Source organism: Schistocerca nitens, chromosome 7 (genome assembly GCF_023898315.1).
Source record: "Schistocerca nitens isolate TAMUIC-IGC-003100 chromosome 7, iqSchNite1.1, whole genome shotgun sequence".
NCBI classification, from domain to species: domain Eukaryota; kingdom Metazoa; phylum Arthropoda; class Insecta; order Orthoptera; family Acrididae; genus Schistocerca; species Schistocerca nitens.
The window spans coordinates 380,024,075-380,046,551 of record NC_064620.1 but is presented as its reverse complement, the minus strand read 5'-3'; the positions used below and the strand labels follow the sequence as shown (position 1 = coordinate 380,046,551).

Sequence of the window (22,477 nt, the reverse complement as noted above, 5' to 3'; positions counted from 1 at the left end):
TCCCTGGCCAGCACATTCTCCAGATCTCTCACGAACTGAAAACGTCTCGTCAGTGGTGGCCGAGCAACTGGCTCGTCACAATACGCCAGTCACTACTCTTGATGAACTGTGGTATCGTGTTGAAGCTGCATGGGCAGCTGTACCTGTACACGCCATCCAAGCTCTGTTTGACTCAATGCCCAGGCGTATCAAGGCCGTTATTATGGCCAGAGGTGGTTGTTCGGGGTACTGATTTCTCAGTATCTGTCCACCCAAATTGCGTGAAAATGTAATCACGTGTCAGTTCTAGTATAATATATTTGTCCAATGAATACCCGGTTATCATCTGTATTTCTTCTTGGTATAGCAATTTTAATTGCCAATATTGTACATATTTAATGGTAGTTTTACGCAATTTGTATGTTTTCTATAAATATGTTATAATGTTTGATGTAACTTTGTGTACGATTTGTATGTAAAGAAAATGCTTTGCCCAGTAGGAAGAGCTCTGCAAAAGTTTTCTAAGTAGAGTGCCATGTACTGGGCTGTCGCCATCGCCACAGCCACCGTCTGCGCACCCAATACCGTATGCGACTGGTGCCGGATGACCCGGCACACCCGCCTCTCAGCGCTGCCCTGCATGTTGCGGTCCAGCTAAACGCCTGCAGCTGACGCTGCTTGGATTCACTGCGCTATCCGCTGCAGGAAGGAGTGCGCCACGATCACCGGACACCACCGGCACGATTTTGTATCCACGAAGCCACGTGATGCTGGCCACTTCCTAATACACTCCTGGAAATTGAAATAAGAACACCGTGAATTCATTGTCCCAGGAAGGGGAAACTTTATTGACACATTCCTGGGGTCAGATACATCACATGATCACACTGACAGAACCACAGGCACATAGACACAGGCAACAGAGCATGCACAATGTCGGCACTAGTACAGTGTATATCCACCTTTCGCAGCATTCAGGCTGCTATTCTCCCATGGAGACGATCGTAGAGATGCTGGATGTAGTCCTGTGGAGCGGCTTGCCATGCCATTTCCACCTGGCGCCTCAGTTGGACCAGCGTTCGTGCTGGACGTGCAGACCGCGTGAGACGACGCTTCATCCAGTCCCAAACATGCTCAATGGGGGACAGATCCGGAGATCTTGCTGGCCAGGGTAGTTGACTTACACCTTCTAGAGCACGTTGGGTGGCTGGGAAGTGGCGGTGCGGTCCCCTACGGCACTGCGTAGGATCCTACGGTCTTGGCGTGCATCCGTGCGTCGCTGCGGTCCGGTCCCAGGTCGACGGGCACGTGCACCTTCCGCCGACCACTGACGACAACATCGATGTACTGTGGAGACCTCACGCCCCACGTGTTGAGCAATTCGGCGGTACGTCCACCCGGCCTCCCGCATGCCCACTATACGCCCTCGCTCAAAGTCCGTCAACTGCACATACGGTTCACGTCCACGCTGTCACGGCATGCTACCCGTGTTAAGGACTGCGATGGAGCTCCGTATGCCACGGCAAACTGGCTGATACTGACGGCGGCGGTGCACAAATGCTGCGCAGCTAGCGCCATTCGACGGCCAACACCGCGGTTCCTGGTGTGTCCGCTGTGCCGTGCGTGTGATCATTGCTTGTACAGCCCTCTCGCAGTGTCCGGAGAAAGTATGGTGGGTCTGACACACCGGTGTCAATGTGTTCTTTTTTCCATTTCCAGGAGTGTATCTCTACACTGGGGGACCTTTATAGGACCGCCACGTGCAACTCTCCAGCAGTGACACTGGACCTCTAACTCCTATGGAAGCACGACGTCGATGAAGTTCGCAAGAAGACGACTAACACTAGGCGCTCTTTATCGGTTCGTCAATGAACGTTCAACTCTCCCCACTGCATGTGGTCTTCAGGTTTATAGATCTTACGTCCGGCCGCTAACCGACTAAGCCTGTCTCATCTGAGGATCAGCAGAGAATACTTATCGGACTGAACTCAAAAACCACCAAAACAAAGCTCTTCGATGGACATACTATATCCCAAGGAACTTCGCAGTGGCGTACAAAGCAGCTGATAAGAAACTCGTGCTTTACAAATTTAAAGAGCACGCAATGTTTTACCACAAGACGAGAATTTTCCAAAACCCTTTGATCCGTCTCTTCGGAAGGCGCAACGGCGCTCTCCATCGCTACAAACAGCCCGTGGTCCTGCTTGACAGACAGTAAGGCCACAAGAAGCTGACCTATTCTAATTCCTGGCACCAAGCAGACACATCCAACCACTGGAAGCGATGACTAAACAATATCAGTCTGAATAGCAGGCAATACCTACCCGGTAAACACTGCACAATCAGTACTAGGCAATTCCCCCCCGCCCCAGAGACGATGCCTGCTTTACTCTCCAGCAGTGTAACGTCGAGTCTGATTGCGAGTCCGATTCCGAGTAAATGACGAGTATACGACGCAGCACTACCAGACCAAGACAACGCCAGTACACGACCGATTCAGACTTCGCAGAGTGACCTATGGTGACAGACTGTGTGCTGTCTCTCGCATCTTTGTACATCAGGACGATCTCTTACATTTCTTTAATAGATAATCGGTTTTCTGTTGTTCACGTTGTCTATTGCTTTCTTAAAGAAATAAATTTCTAGTTTTCAGTGCTACCCGGACACATATTTCCTCTCCACGTGCGGCATCCCACAACGGGAGAAGTGATAGGAGTCGGTCGATGCTGGGGTTTGGTGACATAATGACGGACAGGCGAGATATGTCGTTTAATCAGTGAAAGAGATTGTCAGTTTCGAGGAAAGGGAGGCATTTTCTTTATGCTGAAATTTCTAACGTTTTATGTACCGCGTTGTTATAATTAAAGTGCAGCTACCCAAAAATGTCCAGTGTAGGCTGTAATTATCCTAAGGCAGCAAAACGTGGTAGATATGCTACTGCATTAATGCGGAACCGGTGTACGTCGGAAAAAAATTTGTTCCAATTTTGACCATGAGGTGCAAATCTGACTACTATGTGAATCCAAGGAAAACGTGTAGAAATGTTTCCATCTGTAATGGTTTAGCAACGGGACGTGGGAAGAAAAGGTCACACAATTGAAAAAGGCGTAATGTTGATTTTATTACTAATCGCCAATTATACAATTTGTTCAATAAGAGCACCGGCGACGTCAACGAGATTCTGCATCGGTAAAACGACGTGATCAACAGCGCCAGATTTGCATCTGGTGGCCGAAGTTGGAAGTAATTTTACTAGCATAAATCGGTACCGTATTAAAGGATTAGCATATCCACGGAATTTCTCAGCCGTGCGATAATTACAACCCCAACTGGGCCTCCGTAAGTAACTGCACTTGAATGATACACACCCAGGAGAAGAGAGAATTACAGTAATAAGTGGAAAGATAACGTTTGATTATGCAGAGATGAGTGGAGTGCAGGATATTTGAGAAATCTGTTTTGCAGCATTGTTTCAGTAAAATACTAAATTTTAAGAAGAGTCTTAGGTCTTGAGGTTATCAACAAAGAAGAGGAAATGCAAGAGGGGAAGACAGCAAGATAGAACACTGCTAGACTCAGTACTATAAAATGGATCAACGCAGAAGCAAATAAGAATAAAAGATTGAAAGTGTGTAAGAAAACCAATCATCTTTACAAAATGTGATCATACGGCGAATTCGCTAATACAGTCTTCTGAAGAGTTATCAGCTCAGTTTTGACTGTGGAGAGAATGAACATCAGTGTAATACGGACGTTATTATGAAATTGGACTGTTTACCGACACTGCCTATGTACACTATTTGGACCCTGAGCTGATTACCTACCGTCAAATTAGCTATTGTGGTGTTTGAAAAGTAAGCGTTTAAAGTATAACAAAAGCCACATCATTAAAATATATCTCTATGTGAGTGTCTACTGATGTACGTAAAACAATGTATTTCAGCTCCAGCACACGTTAGTTCTCCACGCTTTCTACAAGAATTCCGAAGCTTCAACAGTGATAATGTTACGATGGGACAGCGCATCGGAGTTGTGGCACAAACTATTTGCATTTTCATAATTACGTGGTTTGTTTAGAAGACAGCTCACAGCCATCTCATTTTCTTCGTGCTACAGCGGCAACACCTGATGCACTATGGTTTCAGCGATCGTCAGCTGCTACAGAAAATCTCAGGGGAGAAAATGTAAACGACATTGAGGATTAAACGCAGTTATCCAAAAGAACAATAGCTAGGCGAAATATATTTTATTTTTATTCAAATACAGATTTCTGTTGCAGTTAAATTTTGTTGTCACATTATGACAGTGGATAGTGAAATCAAACTAACTTGACTGTAAAGTGTTCAATGCATTATCATTTTATCCTTTGTTAGCTTTGTATAATGTTCTTATTTCAAGATAGTTTTGCGAAGGCGTCCATTTTCAATATTTCAGGCCCACATATACACTCCTGGAAATGGAAAAAAAAAAACACATTGACACCGGTGTGTCAGACCCACCATACTTGCTCCGGACACTGCGAGAGGGCTGTACAAGCAATGATCACACGCACGGCACAGCGGACACACCAGGAACCGCGGTGTTGGCCGTCGAATGGCGCTAGCTGCGCAGCATTTGTGCACCGCCGCCGTCAATGTCAGCCAGTTTGCCGTGGCATACGGAGCTCCATCGCAGTCTTTAACACTGGTAGCATGCCGCGACAGCGTGGACGTGAACCGTATGTGCAGTTGACGGACTTTGAGCGAGGGCGTATAGTGGGCATGCGGGAGGCCGGGTGGACGTACCGCCGAATTGCTCAACACGTGGGGCGTGAGGTCTCCACAGTACATCGATGTTGTCGCCAGTGGTCGGCGGAAGGTGCACGTGCCCGTCGACCTGGGACCGGACCGCAGCGACGCACGGATGCACGCCAAGACCGTAGGATCCTACGCAGTGCCGTAGGGGACCGCACCGCCACTTCCCAGCAAATTAGGGACACTGTTGCTCCTGGGGTATCGGCGAAGACCATTCGCAACCGTCTCCATGAAGCTGGGCTACGGTCCCGCACACCGTTAGGCCGTCTTCCGCTCACGCCCCAACATCGTGCAGCCCGCCTCCAGTGGTGTCGCGACAGGCGTGAATGGAGGGACGAATGGAGACGTGTCGTCTTCAGCGATGAGAGTCGCTTCTGCCTTGGTGCCAATGATGGTCGTATGCGTGTTTGGCGCCGTGCAGGTGAGCGCCACAATCAGGACTGCATACGACCGAGGCACACAGGGCCAACACCCGGCATCATTGTGTGGGGAGCGATCTCCTACACTGGCCGTACACCACTGGTGATCGTCGAGGGGACACTGAATAGTGCACGGTACATCCAAACCGTCATCGAACCCATCGTTCTACCATTTCTAGACCGGCAAGGGAACTTGCTATTCCAACAGGACAATGCACGTCCGCATGTATCCCGTGCCACCCAACGTGCTCTAGAAGGTGTAAGTCAACTACCGTGGCCAGCAAGATCTCCGGATCTGTCCCCCATTGAGCATGTTTGGGACTGGATGAAGCGTCGTCTCACGCGGTCTGCACGTCCAGCACGAACGCTGGTCCAACTGAGGCGCCAGGTGGAAATGGCATGGCAAGCCGCTCCACAGGACTACATCCAGCATCTCTACGATCGTCTCCATGGGAGAATAGCAGCCTGCATTGCTGCGAAAGGTGGATATACACTGTACTAGTGCCGACATTGTGCATGCTCTGTTGCCTGTGTCTATGTGCCTGTGGTTCTGTCAGTGTGATCATGTGATGTATCTGACCTCAGGAATGTGTCAATAAAGTTTCCCCTTCCTGGGACAATGAATTCACGGTGTTCTTATTTCAATTTCCAGGAGTGTATTTAGCAAAACATTCTCGCTGATACTTTCCCGTACCTTGCAATAGAAATCTTACAATACACACTTCATGTTGCAATTTCCTTTCGATCTTTAATTTCACCCGAAAGTGGCTCAGTAACTTCAAAATTTTCAAATGTTCAAACGTGTGTGAATTCCTAAGGGACCCAACTGCTGATGTCATCGGTATCTAGAATTACACACTACTTGAACTAACTTAAACTGATTTATGCTGAGTACAACACACACACCCATGCCCGAGGGAAGACTCGAATCTACGGCGGGAGGAGCGGCGCAATCCGTGCCATGTCGCCTCTAACCGCGCGGCCACTCCGCGCGGCAGTAATTTCAATAATTCATAATAATTTGTATACCCGTAACATTACTCAAGAAAATATTCTTACATTTGAGCTGTTTGAGCTGTGACGGCTTTCTCGCAATGTATCGATATCACTATTCTTACGATCTTTGACTAAAATGTTGCCGTTGGAGCGCGGCGCCCTGTGGTGTGGCGGCTCCGGGCGTTGTGGCCGATTTAGTGGGCAGTACGGGATGAGGACCGAAACTGTAACGAGCCTTCCATCGGGCCTCATCGCTGGCGGGCGATCCTGTGTAAGTCATCGAGTACCGACGTGACTTGCGCTTTGACTTATCAGAAGGGCGCCGAGCTGTCAGGGCCGTGTTCACCGTCAGTTTGGTCTGTCTTCCTTCTGTTTGTTAGGTACGGATGCCCGTGTGTCCATGGTATTCGAAGGGCAATGTGACTCCAAGTTCTTATAGACATTCATTGGCTGATCTCATTTAATTTGTTTTATGGGTGAATTTTTAGCCAGTGTAAAGATCCTTGATTCGGAAGAAAACTTATTTTGAAGGTTGACGGTGTACATTATTATATACGGTACCTGTTCTTGTCCCCCTCGCCTTAATTCTTCCGATTTTTGAAGTAAATGATTGGTCATGCAATTTTCAATCTGGGGCGCAGTAAAATGTTTAGTATTATCAGTTACCACCGATAATTAATTGTTCATGTCAGAATGTGTGTCTGTTTTGCTATTTTATTGGCCTATTTACAATTTTCTTTTGTTGTTCTGGTTTCTTTGAAGCTAATGCTAAAGGTCTATGCTGCCTAAGATATTATATAGCGTGCGTGGCACAGATAAATTTTAGTCTGTTCCAGGACTCATTTGTTCTCACCGAACCACTATGGACTAATGTGTGTACTGAAGAGCTTTGAATGTCATGCAAGTGTCCTTATGGCTGCTTTAATTGTTTGTTACGAAGAAAAATTTTTGTGTTATTACTACCTTATTGCTGAAATAATTTTTTATAATATTTGTAACTGGTTTCTTACACCTATTGGTTAACTTATTAAAAAGCATTTAAGTTGTCATCGGTTTTGGTTAGAGTTCAGATTAACTAATTCTATCCTAAGCGTGTTGTCTGTTTGATGCATGACTGTGTGTTGGAATTCTAATTAAAATTATTTGTGCTGCAGGAAACTGCCGTTAATAATCTCTAGTACTCCATTGCTGGTACATGTTACCCAGGATCGTGTCCCACTTACTGATGGCCCATCGGCTTGCTTAGCCGGCTGTTTACGTCATTTGAAGTTCTTAAACTCGGCAGCTCTCACCGCTGTCTGTCTTTCGGGCTGCTTCCTCCAACCGCAGCCGCACTACTTAATGTTCCTGTTCAATTTAAGTTTGAGCTTCGCATAATTCTGAAACTGTATCCGTTAACATATGGCCTTCACCTTACGCAAATTTTATTGTGCGCTGGGATCCCAGTATATACCTTAATCGGATGTAACATAATTTTTCTTCTTTTACTAGAAAATGTGTTAAATCTTCAATTGATGTGTGTTTCTGGGTTTAAAATTATCTTGCCTAGATAATTATGCTAAATTGGTTTTCATGTTTAAGGTATCGTTTTAGAATTTTTATCAGTCAAGTTTAAATCATTATTTATTCTCGCCATTTGGTAATTAAGGTCGTTCTGATCTGTTCTGGTATTGTTTTCTAGATTTACGTCTGCTTTTATTACGGCTTTACCCTTATTACATTCTGTGTCATATATAGGGCATGTCTTGCCTTAAAGAATATTAAATCGTCTTGGCTTAAAGTCAACTTTAAATGTTCTGTAAATTAAGCTGGCATTGAATTTTAAATGAGTGATTGGTTGGCCATTTATTTAATTAAAAAATAAATAAAAACTTTAATAGCGGCTGTGTGATTGCAACTGTGCAATAAATTTGTGACCTACCAGTGAATGAAGTTTGTAAAATCTGCACTGGTCCAGCACTTCCCGGTTTTCCTTCTTGGCTGAGTTAAGAGGCCGTAATTATCACCAATCCAACATTTACGCACAACAGATCATATTGTAAGTCTCGTTCCTATTAAGATATAACATACAGGTTGCTCAATAAACGTCATCAATTCACGGTAATTCATACATCATCGTTATGTACGCCAAAAGTCGCTACGCATGTCGCTCGTGCACTCCTTCAGCACTACGCAGTTTCATACTATGATACACCGTTGTTGTGACAGACGTGGTCGCGTTAGTCTCCACGTAACGCCATACCGGCAGTGAGAAGTTCTACTTGCGGTGCGTCGGCGCACGAACTCTAGTTTGTTGCTAAAGGGGAGCTAGTGGCACGCTGACTGCATATTTATAGCTAACCATGCCTATGTTCTTGTGTCAACGTATCCACCAGTTTTGTTTTTCATTTGATCTAAAACAGTTCTTTTCAATAAACAGCTACTTAATGATCCTATAAATATTGAAACCAGACATTAACAAAATCATAGAGCAAATCACATCAACACTTTTCCTTTTCCATCACCCTCTCACTCTTTCGCACTCTTCTCTTCCACGCTTTGCACACTTTCCCCCGTACATCCGCCCTCTTCTTCCTCCGTTTTATTACCCCAACTTACTCTCGCTTTCCCTACTTTGCAGTAACTACTCCCTCTTCCTTCCTTCCTTCCTCCCCCCCCCCGCCCCCCCCCCCCAACCAATTCAATATTGAGACCAACTCCATCAGGACTCCTTCATTTCACTTAGATATTAAAGAAATAAATATTAATATAATACACATGCGACAAACGACAGATGAAGAGCCAGAAGAGTGCAAACAAAAAGTACGAGTAGTTGCGTTACACTCTGTCATGTGCACATCAAGAAATGTACAGTGCTGAAAGGAAATATGGACTCAGGCAAAATCAGTACTACTAAACGAATACCTAAAAAATATGCAGCAGACGACACAATTTTATGAAGTCCTCTCTGGTGTGCAGACTTGTGAGGCCTTGCTCTGTCGTGGAAAAGGGGAATATCGTTTGCATTTTTGTGGAAAGAACACGCTGAAGTCGTTTCTTCAATATCATAGTTGACCGTTGCACCATGAAGAAGGACATCAAAACGAATAATCCCTTCAGAGTCCCCGAAGACCCTCGGCATGACTTTACCGTCTGACGGTGCGGCCTTGAACTTTTCTTCGGAGAAGAGGTGGCGTGACGCCACTCCCTGGATAACCGTTTTGTTTCCAATTCGAAGTGGTGAATCCTGTTTCAGCAGCTATCACGATGTTCCACAAAAAATGGTCACCATCAGTTTCGTAACGCGCAAACAACTCCGCACAGGTCATCCTTCGTAGCACTTTATGGTCTTCTGTTAGGCAGCGGAGAACCCATCGAGCACACACCTTTGAGGACCCCAGCTGGAGGACGAGTTCATAAAAACTACCAACGGGTACGTCCACTTTTACAGCGACGTGTTTGTGATCCGTCGATCAGTTCGAATGAGAGTGTCCACACGTTCCAACATTGCAGGAGTCACAGCTGTGCGTGGCCGACTGGCACTCGGGAGATCGGAGAGATTTGCACGACCATGTTGCGATGAGACAGCAAGGTAACGGTCCTAGTCAATATTAGCTTCCCTATATCTTCTGTCACCCATTAGATTGGACAGATGTCTTGAAACTAGTAGGAAATGGTCAATTTCGTTAAAAGCATTTACATTTGTAGATTTCCACATCATTTTATGTTTACCGTTTTACGGTTAAAAGTTGTACTGCCCATTACCATATTTCTTAAAGAAGCAAAGTGTAGAAACCTGACACCATTTCCATTTGATTTATCTTTTAGGCTGTATTTTAAAATATCGTTTCCTATTTTAGTGTCCATATCTCCAAAAATTATCTTACAGTCCCCTTCCGGACATTCAGTTTATACTTTATCCAACTCATCACAAAAACATCCTCGTCTTCTCTTCAGTTGGGGCATGAGTACATGTAAGGCTATAGATGAGAAACAGAACCAGTATTACCTTATTCCAGCACCATAACTAGCATTTATCTTACACTTTGACTTACAGATAATATACACAAGATTTCATTAGGAACGATAAAATTATTTACTATAAATGTAATAATTAATGCGTAAATATACATATTTCATATTGTCACTGAAGACAAAAGTAATTGCTAGTATCAGAAATACAACGTAAAATCATTGCAGTGTAGCACTGACGCAACTGTAGAGGGCGCAACATTATTCTCTTGTTGTATTTGAAATTCTGATAATTACGAACTTTTGGAGTCAGCAAGAATTTAAGTAATTTTTATCAGTTTATCCATCTGAATCGTTGATTTTCATTCTTCGGCCAAATGAACAAGCAGAATTCTGGCACGTGACAGCTTGAAACGCTTTCTCGCCTCGTTGTCAATTATTTTTAACGAGCAACGGAGTTCGGGCGGCAGACTGACAGCCGATGTTGCAGTCAGAGATTGGGAACACTGAAACACTTTACATAACCAGCGACAGAGGCGTTAGATAAAAGAAGGGCCGTAGGTGCTTGTTACTGGAGAAGATGGCGTTTGAACGAACGTCACAGCGGCTGCTGTTGTTTTATAAGCTGAAGACTGCTAGAAATAGTTAATTTTGTTTCCTCATCTTTAACGTTACACAGGGTGTCCCTGGAGGAATAATCAATAGACATTAGGCATTTGCGGTAAACTGACTATAAACGCCGGCTCTTTATCTATTTGTCAGATTCCCTTGGGTTATGCTGCCTAATGTTACGGATTCAGTACACAGTATACAGATCACAGATTGGAAAATTTATTAACAAAGAAATGTAAACTGAATGAAACACGAAGCAACATGATTCGAATAAGCAATAGCTCATACTTCTCAGCTATAGCGAGGAACTCTTTTTCAAGATAGAATGAGTGTACCAACGATATCTTTCAGCTTGGTGTTAATCACTGATATTTTTAGTGCTTTTGAATGCATAATGAAAATAGAAAAACAAGGGTAAAGTATGGGGAAAGAAGGATAATACACGATAAGTACAAGAACCAAGAGGGAACAATAAGACTGGAAGGCCAAGAGCGAAGTGTTCGGATTAAAAAGCGTGGACGGCAGGGGTGTACTTTTTCGCTCCTATTGAACAATCTATACATCGAAGACAGAATGACGGAAGTAAAAGAAAGGTTCAGGAGTGGCAGTAAAACTCAGGGTGAAAGGGTATCAGTGATAAGATCCGTTGATTACACTGCTGTCCGCAGGGAAAGTGAAGAGGAATTACAGGATGTGTTGAATGGAATGAGCAATCTAATGATTACAGAATACCGGTTGAGAGTTCATCGAAGAAAGACGAAAGTAATGAGAAATAGCAGATATAAGAACGAGAAACTTAAACTCAGAATTGGGGATCAAGAAGCAGATGAAGTTAAGGAGTTCTGCTACATAGTCAGCAGAACAACTCATTAAGGACGGAGCAAGGAGGACATAAAAAGCAGACCACCACAGCCAGATTCTGGCCAAGAGAAATCTACTAATATAAAACATAGGTGTTAATTTGCGTAAGAAAGTTCTGACAATGTACGTTTGAAGGACAGTGTTGTGTGGTAGTGAGTCATGGACTGTTCGAAAGCCGGAATGCAAGAGAATCTGAGCCTTTGAAATGTGGTGCTACAGAAGAAAGTTGAAAATTAGGTGGACAGGTAAGATGCAGAGTAAGGAGGTTTTCCGTAGAATCGACGAAGAAATGAATATATGAAAAAAAACTGAAAAGAAGAAAGGAGAGACATCGGGAAATAACTGCTACGGTACTAGAGGGAGCTGTAGAGGGTAAAAACAGTAGAGGAAGACAGAGGCGGAAATAATCCAGCAAGTAATTGAGGATGTAGGTTGCAATGGCTACTCTGAGATGAAGAGGTTGGCACAGGAGAAGAATTCGTGGAGGCAGATCTCTTTGTACAGTGGTTAATAAAAGAAATAGCCTGATACCAGACACCGTGTTTGTACAGTTGTTAGAGGAGTCTTACCCAAGTGTTACTCCCGTCTAGTGTTCACTGAATGAGTGTTGGAGTTACCTCAGAATGAGTCAGTGTTGTCAACAACAAATCCCATGACTGAATGTAAGTACGGGGATGGCAGGGTTAGAATTCCGAGACGCCAGAACAACGGCCTACAACAAACTCCTCACCGTAAGTCACTCAGACCACCCATTTCCGGGCTAACCTGTAAGAAATTCTTGTCGAATGGGGCGAGTTGCCTCACAATGTAACACAATACCAGGTGATAAAGTGAAAGTAAGCAAAGGAAACAGGTAAACCAATCTTATAGCTAAGGTAGGAGCATTCAATTCCCGCACAATGCTTTCGCCTTTACAGGACCGTACCTGACACTTTTAACTTCTCTCTCGAATTCTGAAAACAGGTAGCAAACAAAAGTAAGGCAGAAATATGCCTTAAATTGAAATGCCCTCTCGTACACAATTTTTAGGGTTGTGAATTTATCTAATAACGCGATATTACTGCAATATTAATAAAATATGACTTAGAACAGGAGATAATTACCTTGCACAACGTATTTACAATGGTCATAGGAAATATTTAATTGTTTTGCTTTAACGTGAGTACTCGTAACAAACATGAGGAACATGTAAGCAAAGGTGCATATAGCTCCATTTTATTCAAGGAGCATGCTGCGCCCAGTCTTCAGCGTAACTCGCAAATGCAAGATGTAAAGATGTCACACACTATACGGAATCGTGAACTAAAACTCCGCCAGCTCCGTCAGAGCCTGTCTTACCTTCTCTTCTGAAAAGCATGCGCAGGAAGACTGTCACTTGTTCACCGCGCTTGCTGAATAATTTGATGCTGATCGTAGAACCAACTAGGTAAACTATTGTCTCTGCTGATGGAAAAATGCGCTCTACATAGAATGGTTTGTACTGATCACAAAGTGCATCTCGGCATAAACTCGTCAGAATAGGCAAATTATGGCCACGAAGTTTAATGACTGTGAAAATGTTTGGGTAGAAAAGCATGCAAAAGCATATAAGTACGCCCAAAGTGCAGTTAAGGAACGATGGTACACACAACATCAACTCACAAAACGCTTGGTACAAAAAGATACAATACGTGAAATCTTGAAACAAAAGCAAATCTTTTAAGTACATTTCGAGAAATATTGAATGCACCTCATTGACTGGGGATGTGGTAAGTTTAAATGTCGTAGTACTCGGATGGATAAACAGAAATCGGATTCTTTACTGTGCATAGAAAACCAACTTCTTCAGAAGGCCAAAAAGTAATATCTCAGCACGCAAAGTCCTGAAATATTCCATGAAAATCTCCACTTCAAACCCTACGATTTGAACCAAAAAATAGTCACGCATTGACTGCATGATATATGCGATTTAGCAGCAGTTTCTGGTTAGAAATTTGCTCAAATTCTGCACAACCATATTGAATCTTATAATGCTGCAGTGTCCCACTCACCACCGAGGACCGAAGCAAGTAAATAGACGAGACCACACTAGACTAGTCTAGACTCGCTTTAAATGAATTCGTGGTGTCTTCCAGAAAGAACAGATACCACACATTCATGTACCTGATTCGCCTCGTTGGACAATTAATCCACAACCTTCAGAGCAGGTGCACATTTACGTTCTATCCCCAGTGGCCATCTAAAATTACCGAGTATGGAGGCCATGGACGGGGATTGCGGACAGGTAGCGCTAGGTGGGAGTATGAATCGGTCAGCGAGCGTGCCGAAATAGTCCGCGCATTTTGCGATAAACACTGTGTACTGATGTTGCAGTGGTTAATGAAACTGCCTAATAAGCAGAAGATTCAGGTCCAGCGAACATTATTCACACGTCCGCTGATTCTGCATAAAGTCCCAATGCAGCTGCTCTCATTAGGTCATTACTTTTTCTTTCTTTTTTCCATTCTACACCTTCAGTTTATGCAATAGATTCCCTTTCAAACACACTGTCCCTCACTTGGGATGAGGCGCGCTCGTATTTGAATGGTCTGCAGAACTTGAAACTCAGAGTGTGTCTTCTACCTCCTTACCGAACGTTCAATAGACAGTTATGGCTCTACAAATCAATAGACCGTCACAGACTACATCTTGGTAGTGTATCTGAGAGTTAACAATACGCGAAAGCATTCAGTAGCGAAAGTTAGAAATGTGGCGGACAAGTTTCACTGTATGCACTGTGCTTCGTTGCATTTAAGCATTAATTTGCATTCCACGTATCTTACAGTAACGTTTGTACAAGAGAAATTTTTTTGAGTGATCCACCATGTTTAGCGGCAAATCATTGATGGGCTAACTCACCACTTAGACATAAAGTACTGATTGCACAAAAGAGAACAGTGAGAATAATTAGTGGTGTTCGTTCACCCAAGGACGTCATTTAGGCACCTTTTCAAGGAGTTAGGTATTTTAATTGCACCATCAGAGTACATATGTTCACTAACGAAATTCGTTACAAATAATCCATCTCAGTTCGCGAAGAACAGTCATGTTCATACGTACAACACTAGAGGGGAAAAATTACCTTTCCTATCCGGTACTGAAGCTGTCAGTTGCTCAAAAAGGAGTACATTATTCAGCAACAAAAATCTTTCATCATTTACCCAACAACATAAAGTGCCTGGCAGGTAGCAGATCACGTTTTAATTCTAGCTTAAAATCATTTCTTTTGGGCAACTCCTCCTACTCCATGGACGAGTTTCTCTTTCAGAAATGGTAAAAAAAAAAATTGTACCTCTAAATGTAGTTGCATGCGTAGAACTAAAAAAATTTCAGTAATATTAATATTAGCACTATTCATGTGTGTGTGTATATATATCTTGTAATTTGACCTGTTCCACATCATATCGATAAAACAATCGGGAAAATGATCTACGCAATGTAAAGGATGAGCCAGACAATAGGGGATTTTACTTTATTATATGAGCTTCCAAACGGTCGGCAATGTTAGCTGCCTGTAAATTCTGTCGTCCCACAGTTTAGCAACAGGAAGTCAGCACCGTGGAAGGGCACCTCGGCCACGCGCCTCTCTCATGTGCTTACGAGGTAAAGCCGCCCCAGGGGTCGCTTAGCAGGCGATGCTCTGGAAAATTCCATGCCACCCGCGCGGTTTTCTCGATCCCGACCAATAAGGGCGGAGGAAGCCGCGTGGTGCGTCGAATATACCCGGCCGCCCGTCGCCGGGCCCGCTCTCTTGTATTCTTGCTCACCCGCGAGTCGGATGCGCGCCCTTTAGCACTGAACATTGCTGCGGCACTGTGGACTTAGTTCTGGCAGACAACCGCTTTGGTTAGCTTTGCGAACTAAGTTTCGCCAAACTCTACTCTCTGGCTCACCCTCACCTCCCTAGGCCTATGTAACCCCTTTCAACATGCTTTCGCCAATAAATGGCCTTTATCTAAAAATTACCCGATTCATTTCATAACGCCCCCCGCCTTCCCATACGCCCATCATGTACAGGAACATGACATAACTAAAACTAAAATTAAAACCAAGAAAAGCAACAGACCTAGAAGAGAATCCTGTGATACTCTTCACTTTACATGATTGCAGTCAGATTTTCATCTTTCCTCCTGTTTGTTGACAGTGAAGGACGATGTTTTCTAAAATTCTGCGTGGTGTCTGTCTGTTCTAAGTCGTGTCTCCCTACCACTTTCGCGCAACGACGCTCTGAGCGTGTTTTTTTAGGGAATTGACTAGTTTGAACCTGGGACCTGTTGCTGGTAAGGAGACGCCAGACCACACATGACATGTAGAGTTCAGAAGGGTTCAGTGAGACTAGCGATGATATAATCAAATACTTAATGATTCCAGCGTCAGCTCCACTGCACTCCCTGTAAAAGAATCTTAATACTAACTAAATTTAGTGGAAGGGGTTCAAGGCTTTCCTACTTTTAGTTAGCTGGTAAAATAACGTCGAAAAAGCAGTTAAGTTTACCATTGGAAATTTTATTCTACTCACAAAACATTGTTTATAAATTGCACTATTGATAAAAGGAAATAGTTTAATACAGGATGATAAAAACCAACTGCGTTCAACAAAAGTGTGAACAAATATTCCCTGAATGGGTTACCAAGTTCTATAATGGATCGAAGGATGACCTATGACATATCACATCTATAATCTAGGTTTAAGTTAAGTTTCATAAAAGAGAAAACTATCAAAATAGTCTACAGTGACCCTCAATTATCTTTAATTGTTTATTTAATTTGTCGTAAATTACAGTGGCTGATGTGGCTTCTCAATCATTAATTGACGATCGACACTAGTATTACGCAAAAAGGGGATGTAACAGATGAGACTTCTGCAGTTCTGAGTGAAGGCTTACGCGCTCTCATGCGGCATCGCATGCGTTCATTACCTTGTCGTTGGTTAGGCAGCGTCAGGGGGGCGGCGGGCGGCGCAGCTCCACACACCTCGCCGTCTCGGAAGCAACTCCTTCTAACTTCTCCTTACTACAATTTACCGAAGTTGGTTTTAGAAAAGCTATCTGGCTGTGTTTTCAACTGACCAATCAGGGTGTCAATGTTAACCTTAAGCTCCGCCAACAGAACTTCTGTCTATCCAATGAGAAACGTTATACTTTTCATTGTATGGCAATGTTTTTAATGTTTGCAACGTAACAGAGACGCGTATAGTCTCACGCTAAAGCTTTCAGCTGGTGTGGCCCTTTTAGTGTTATTGTTAGATCTATACTGTTCTTGTGGAGGGCTCTATCTTTTAACATGGGCTGGGAGTGGTACTGGCGGTCGGCTGGAGACGTAGGTGTCCGTCCCTTATCGTAGGGCCTCCTAGCCTACACGATTCTGCTCTCGGCTTCTGTTCTCGTTTGACCCCTCGGAACTGCGTCTGTTTCACGGTGGGAAGGTAGGACATGCATTTAGGCGTCCTTGTGTTAGTTTGTGGTATTCCATTTGCTCACTCGTTGATCGTATTACTTTGGTTAATTTAATGTCAGGATTCATTTGGAGCTATGTGACATACTACCGGATTTGCTTATCATGTCAGGGTTTTCATGGAAGGTGTTGGATTTGCCTGACACCTTACAGTTTTTCTACTTTCCAGATAGGATGTGTAGGATTGTTGTGGTATACACAGTGTATTGGACAGTCTCGTATGAAATTACACATTACCAACAAGTGGGTCTTGCTGTTAGGCCAGAATGAGATGTAGCGTGATCTAGACAGACTCACCACGCTGTGTGGGCGGTTGTGGCGAGGAGGCAGCTCCAGCTGCGGCGGCGTCGCCGGCGGCAGCGGTGGCGAGCACCAGCGTGCCGGGGGCGGCGTCCTCCGAGACCTCTGCCTCCAGCAGCGGCCTGGCGAACACCGGGCCCTCCGCAGAGCCCTGCTGCGCCAGGCGCGTCGCTGCAACACGAGACGGACAATAAAGAGCAGTGTAACGTCGTCAGGGGTATCGATCGGTTCATTATAGGTATTCACTTCACAGGGTATCGGCTTATACACTTACATCCGCGACATGGCGCCAGCCGCTACATTTTGTTACTTTCGTCACGGGGCGAATGCACTCAGGTGACAAGAGTCATGGCATGCCGATTTGTACCGGGTGATCGAAAAGTTAGTATAAATCTGAAAACTGAATAAATCACGGAATAATGTAGATAGAGAGGTCAAAATTGACACACATGCTTGGAATGACATGGGGTTTTATGCAAGATGGCGCTCCACCCCATATTGCTAGACGCGTGAAAGATCTCTTGCGCGCGTCGTTTGGTGACGATCGTGTGCTGAGCCGCCACTTTCGTCATGCTTGGCCTCCCAGATCCCCAGACCTCAGTCCGTGCGATTATTGGCTTTGGGGTTACCTGAAGTCGCATGTGTATCGTGATCGACCGACATCTCTAGGGATGCTGAAAGACAATGCCTCACCATAACTCCGGACATGCTTTACAGTGCTGTTCACAACGTTATTCCTCGACTACAGCTATTGTTGAGGAATGATGGAGGACATATTGAGAATTTCCTATAAAGAACATCATCTTTGCTTTGTCTTACTTTGTTATGCTAATTATTGCTATTCGGCGCAAATGAAGCGCCATCTGCCGGACATTTTGTGAACTTTTGTATTTTTTTGGTTCTAATAAAACTCCATGTCATTCCAAGTATGTGTGTCAATTTGTACCTCTCTATCTACATTATTCCGTGATTTATTCAGTTTTCAAATTTATACTGACTTTTTGATCACCTGGTACATATACAGATGGCGGTAGTATCGCGTACATAAAAGGCAGTGCATTGGCGGAGCTGTCATCTGTGTTCAGGTGATTCATGTGAATACGTTTCCGACGTGCACACGACGAGAATTGACAGACTTTGAACGCGGAATGGTAGTTGGAACTAGGAGACTACGGAAATCGTTAGGGAATTCAATATTCAGAGATCCACAGTGTCAAGAGTGTGCCATGAAAACCACATTTCAGGCATTACCTCTCACCACGGACAACGTAGTGAACGACGGCCTTCATCTAACGACAAAGAGTAGCGGCGTCTGTGTAGGGTTGTCAGTGCTAAGGTCCCGGCGGAGGTTCGAGTCCTCTTCCGGGCATGGGTGTGTGTGTTTGTCCTTAGGATAATTTAGGTTAAGTAGTGTGTAAACTTAGGGACTGATGATCTTAGCAGTTAAGTCCCATAAGATTTCACACACATTTGAACACTTTTTTGTCAGTGCTAACAAACAAGCAACACTGCGGAAATATCGAAAGTAATCAATGTGGGACGTACTACGAACGTTACATTAGGACAGTGCGGCGAAATTTGGCGTTAATGGGCTATGGCAGCAGACGATCGACACGAATGTCTTTGCGAACAGTACGACATCGACTGCAGCGCCTCTCGTTTTCCCGTCATCACACTAACTGGGCCCTAGGCTACTGGAAAACTGTGACCTTATAAGATGAGTTCCGATTTTGGTTGGTAGGAACTGATTGTAGGGTTCGAGGGGTGCGCAGATCACACGAAGCCATGGCACTGTATGAGTTGGTGGTGGCTCCATAATGGCGTGGAATGTGTTTTCATGTAATGGCCTGAGTCCTGTGGTCAAACATTCACTGTAAATGGTTATGTTCGGCTATTTGGAGACTACCGACAGCCACTCATGGACAAGTTTCGAAACGTGTCACTGGACCACAATCGTTCGTGATTGCTTTGAAGAATATTGTGGGCAATTCGAGCGAATGATTTGGCCAATCAGATAGCCCGACATGATTCCCATCTAACATTTGTGGACATAATCGAGAGGTCAGTTCATGCACGAAATACCACACGGGCAACAATTTCGCAATTTTGGACGGCTATAGAGGCAGCACTGCTCAGTTATCCTGTAGGGGGCTTCCAGTGACTTGTGGAGTCCATGTCACGTCGAGATGCTGCACAACGCCGAGCAAAACGAGGTCCGACCCCGATATTAGGAGGTATCCTACGTCTTCTCTCATCTCAGTGCAAGTTCGTCATTTATGTTTTACGGAGATAAAATATATATGAATGACATACTAGTAAAGTTTCATCACATATACATAGTGAAACGTGTCTTGAAAAGAGGTATTATTTTTCTTGTAAAAGATGTGATATTTTCAACTTTTTTTTCAACTCTTGCGATGAAATAATTTCTGTGCATGAAAACCATGTCACAGAAAATGAAAAGAAAAGAAGTTTAGAAGCGAGGAATTCTTGTTCTTGGCCTTCAGTTGTTACCTACGAGACGACAAGGGTTATGTATAATTGGGTTCTGCGTACTATGTCACTTATTTATTAACAACTATCACTTTTCTTGTAAATGTGGTTGCGTTTATTGCATGATCCTTTTAGTGAAAAACGTTAATCTGTTATGTGAGATTTATGTTACAGATTCATGGGTCGGGATTGTGCACACATTTTTTGACAGCAGACGAACTTTACCTGACCGCTACGTGTCATTTAAGTATTACCTGTATATTCCTTTCTACGTAGTCTGAATTCATAACTGTCAGCACTTTTTACGTGCAAATGACTGTAGTATTTTCAAAGTCCACATTCTTTCAAACAATGATTATGTACAGTTGTCACCTGGTCCTGACAGATCAAGATGAAAAGCAAAACGCGATGGCCTACGAAATCCAAGATGGTACAACATAATATGACAACTGATTACGATTTTATGTGTGTTTTAGTCGTGACTGCTTCGTGCCATTGCATTTGTGACGTGTCTTTCCAGCCGGCCGCGGTGACCGAGCGGCTCTAGCCGCTTCAGTCCGGAACCACGTGGCTGCTGCGGTCGCAGGTTCGAATCCTGCCTCGTCCATGGATGTGTGTGATTCCTTAGGTTAGTTAGGTTTAAGTAGTTCTAAGTTCTAGGGGACTGATGACCTCAGCTATTAAGTCCCATAGTGCTCAGAGCCATTTGAACCATCTGAACGTGTCTTTCCCGAGACAAACCTTTCTTAATGCATTGCACACTATTGACAACGCAAAATTTTTTTTTCTAACTTTCTATTCTACCACTAACGAAAGATGCGTTAAGATCTACATACACTGATGAGCCAAAACATTTTGACCACATGCTTAATACACTACTGGCCATTAAAATTGCTACACCAAGAAGAAATGCAGATGATAAACGGGTATTCATTGGACAAATATATCATACTACAACTGACATGTGATTACATTTTCACGCAATTTGGGTGCATAGATCCTGTGAAATCAGTACCCAGAACCACCACCTCTGGCCGTAATAACTGCCTTGATACGCCTGGGCATTGAGTCAAACAGAGCTTGGATGACGTGTACAAGTACAACGGCCCATGCAGCTTCAACACGATACCACAGTTCTCGGCCACCATGGACCAGACGTTTTCAATTGGAGAATGTGCTGGCCAGGGCAGCATTCGAACATTTTCTGCATCCAGAAAGGCCCGTACAGGACCTGCAAGATGCGGTCGTGCATTATCCTGCTGAAATGTAGGGTTTCGCAGGGATCAAATGAAGGGTAGAGCCACGGGTCGTAATACATCTGAAATGTAACGTCCACTGTTAAAAGTGCCGTCAATGCGAACAAGAGGTGACCGAGACGTGTAACCAATGGCACCCCATACCATCACGCCGGGTTATACACCAGTATGGCGATGACGGATACAAGCTTCCAATGTGCGTTCACCGCGATGTCGCCAAACACGGATGCAACCATCATGATGCTGTAAACAGAACCTGGATTCATCCGAAAAAATGACGTTTTGCCATTCGTGCACCCAGGTTCGTCGTTGAGTACACCATCGCAAGCGCTCCTGTCTGTGATGCAGCGTCAAGGGTAACCGCAGCCGTGGTCTCCGAGCTGATAGTCCATGCTACTGCAAACGTCGTCGAACTGTTCATGCAGATGGTTGTTGTCTTGCAAACGTCCCCATCTGTTGACTCAGGGATCGAGACGTGGCTGCACGATCCGTTTGAGCCATGCGGATAAGATGCCTGTCATCTCGACTGCTAGTGATACGACGCCGTTGGGATCCAGCACGGCGTTCCGTGTTACCCTACTGAACCCACCGATTCCTTATTCTGCTAAAAGTCATTGGATCTCGACCAACGTGAGCAGTAATGTCACGATACGATAAACCGCAACCGCGATAGGCTACAATTCGACCTTTATCAAAGTCGGAAACGTGATGGTACGCACTTCTCCTCCTCACATGAGGCATCACAACAACGTTTAACCAGGCAACGCCGGTCAACTGCTGTTTGTGTATGAGAAATCGGTCGGAAACTTTCCTCATGTCAGCACGTTGTATGTGGCACCACTGGCGTCAATCTTGTGTGAATGCTCTGAAAAGCTAATCATTTGCATATCACAGCATCGTCCTCCTGTCGGTTAAATGTGGCGTCTGTAGCACGTCGTCTTCGTGGTGTAGCAATTTTAATGGCCAATAGTGTAGCTTGTTTGTACGTCTTTGGATCGAAAGACACCACTTATTCTGCGTATGAGGGATCCCATAGTTTGTTGGTAGGTCTGTGGAGATATATGGCATTAGATGTCATCTAACAAGTCACATAATTGGCGTAAATAACGGGCGGCTGATGTGCGTACGTGGTGATGGCGACCGATAGCGACCCTGACTGCTTCCATAGGATTTACATCAGGAGAATCTGGTCACCGAGACGTCAATGTGAGTTCACTATAACGCTCCTCGAACCTCTGTAGCACGATTGTGGCTCCGAGACAGGGTCGTCGGCGAAGACATCAAGCTTGAAGGGATTCAGGTGGTTCACAGGTGTCAGCGTTTCTTCGATTACTACCATAGGTCC

At 44.4% G+C, this 22,477-nt stretch overlaps 1 protein-coding gene across 1 annotated transcript in view; it reads right to left on the bottom strand.

Annotated features, from left to right (window-relative positions):
• Window positions 1–663: 663 nt before the first annotated feature.
• Window positions 664–22,477, bottom strand: part of LOC126195650 (probable DNA double-strand break repair Rad50 ATPase) — a 178,609-nt gene continuing 156,795 nt past the window's right edge. The window contains exons 3-4 of the mRNA XM_049934275.1: window positions 17,457–17,554; window positions 664–771 (exon numbers count right to left, since the gene is read on the bottom strand). Coding sequence (XP_049790232.1) covers window positions 664–771; window positions 17,457–17,554 — 206 coding nt within the window. The remainder of the gene's footprint in view (window positions 772–17,456; window positions 17,555–22,477) is intronic.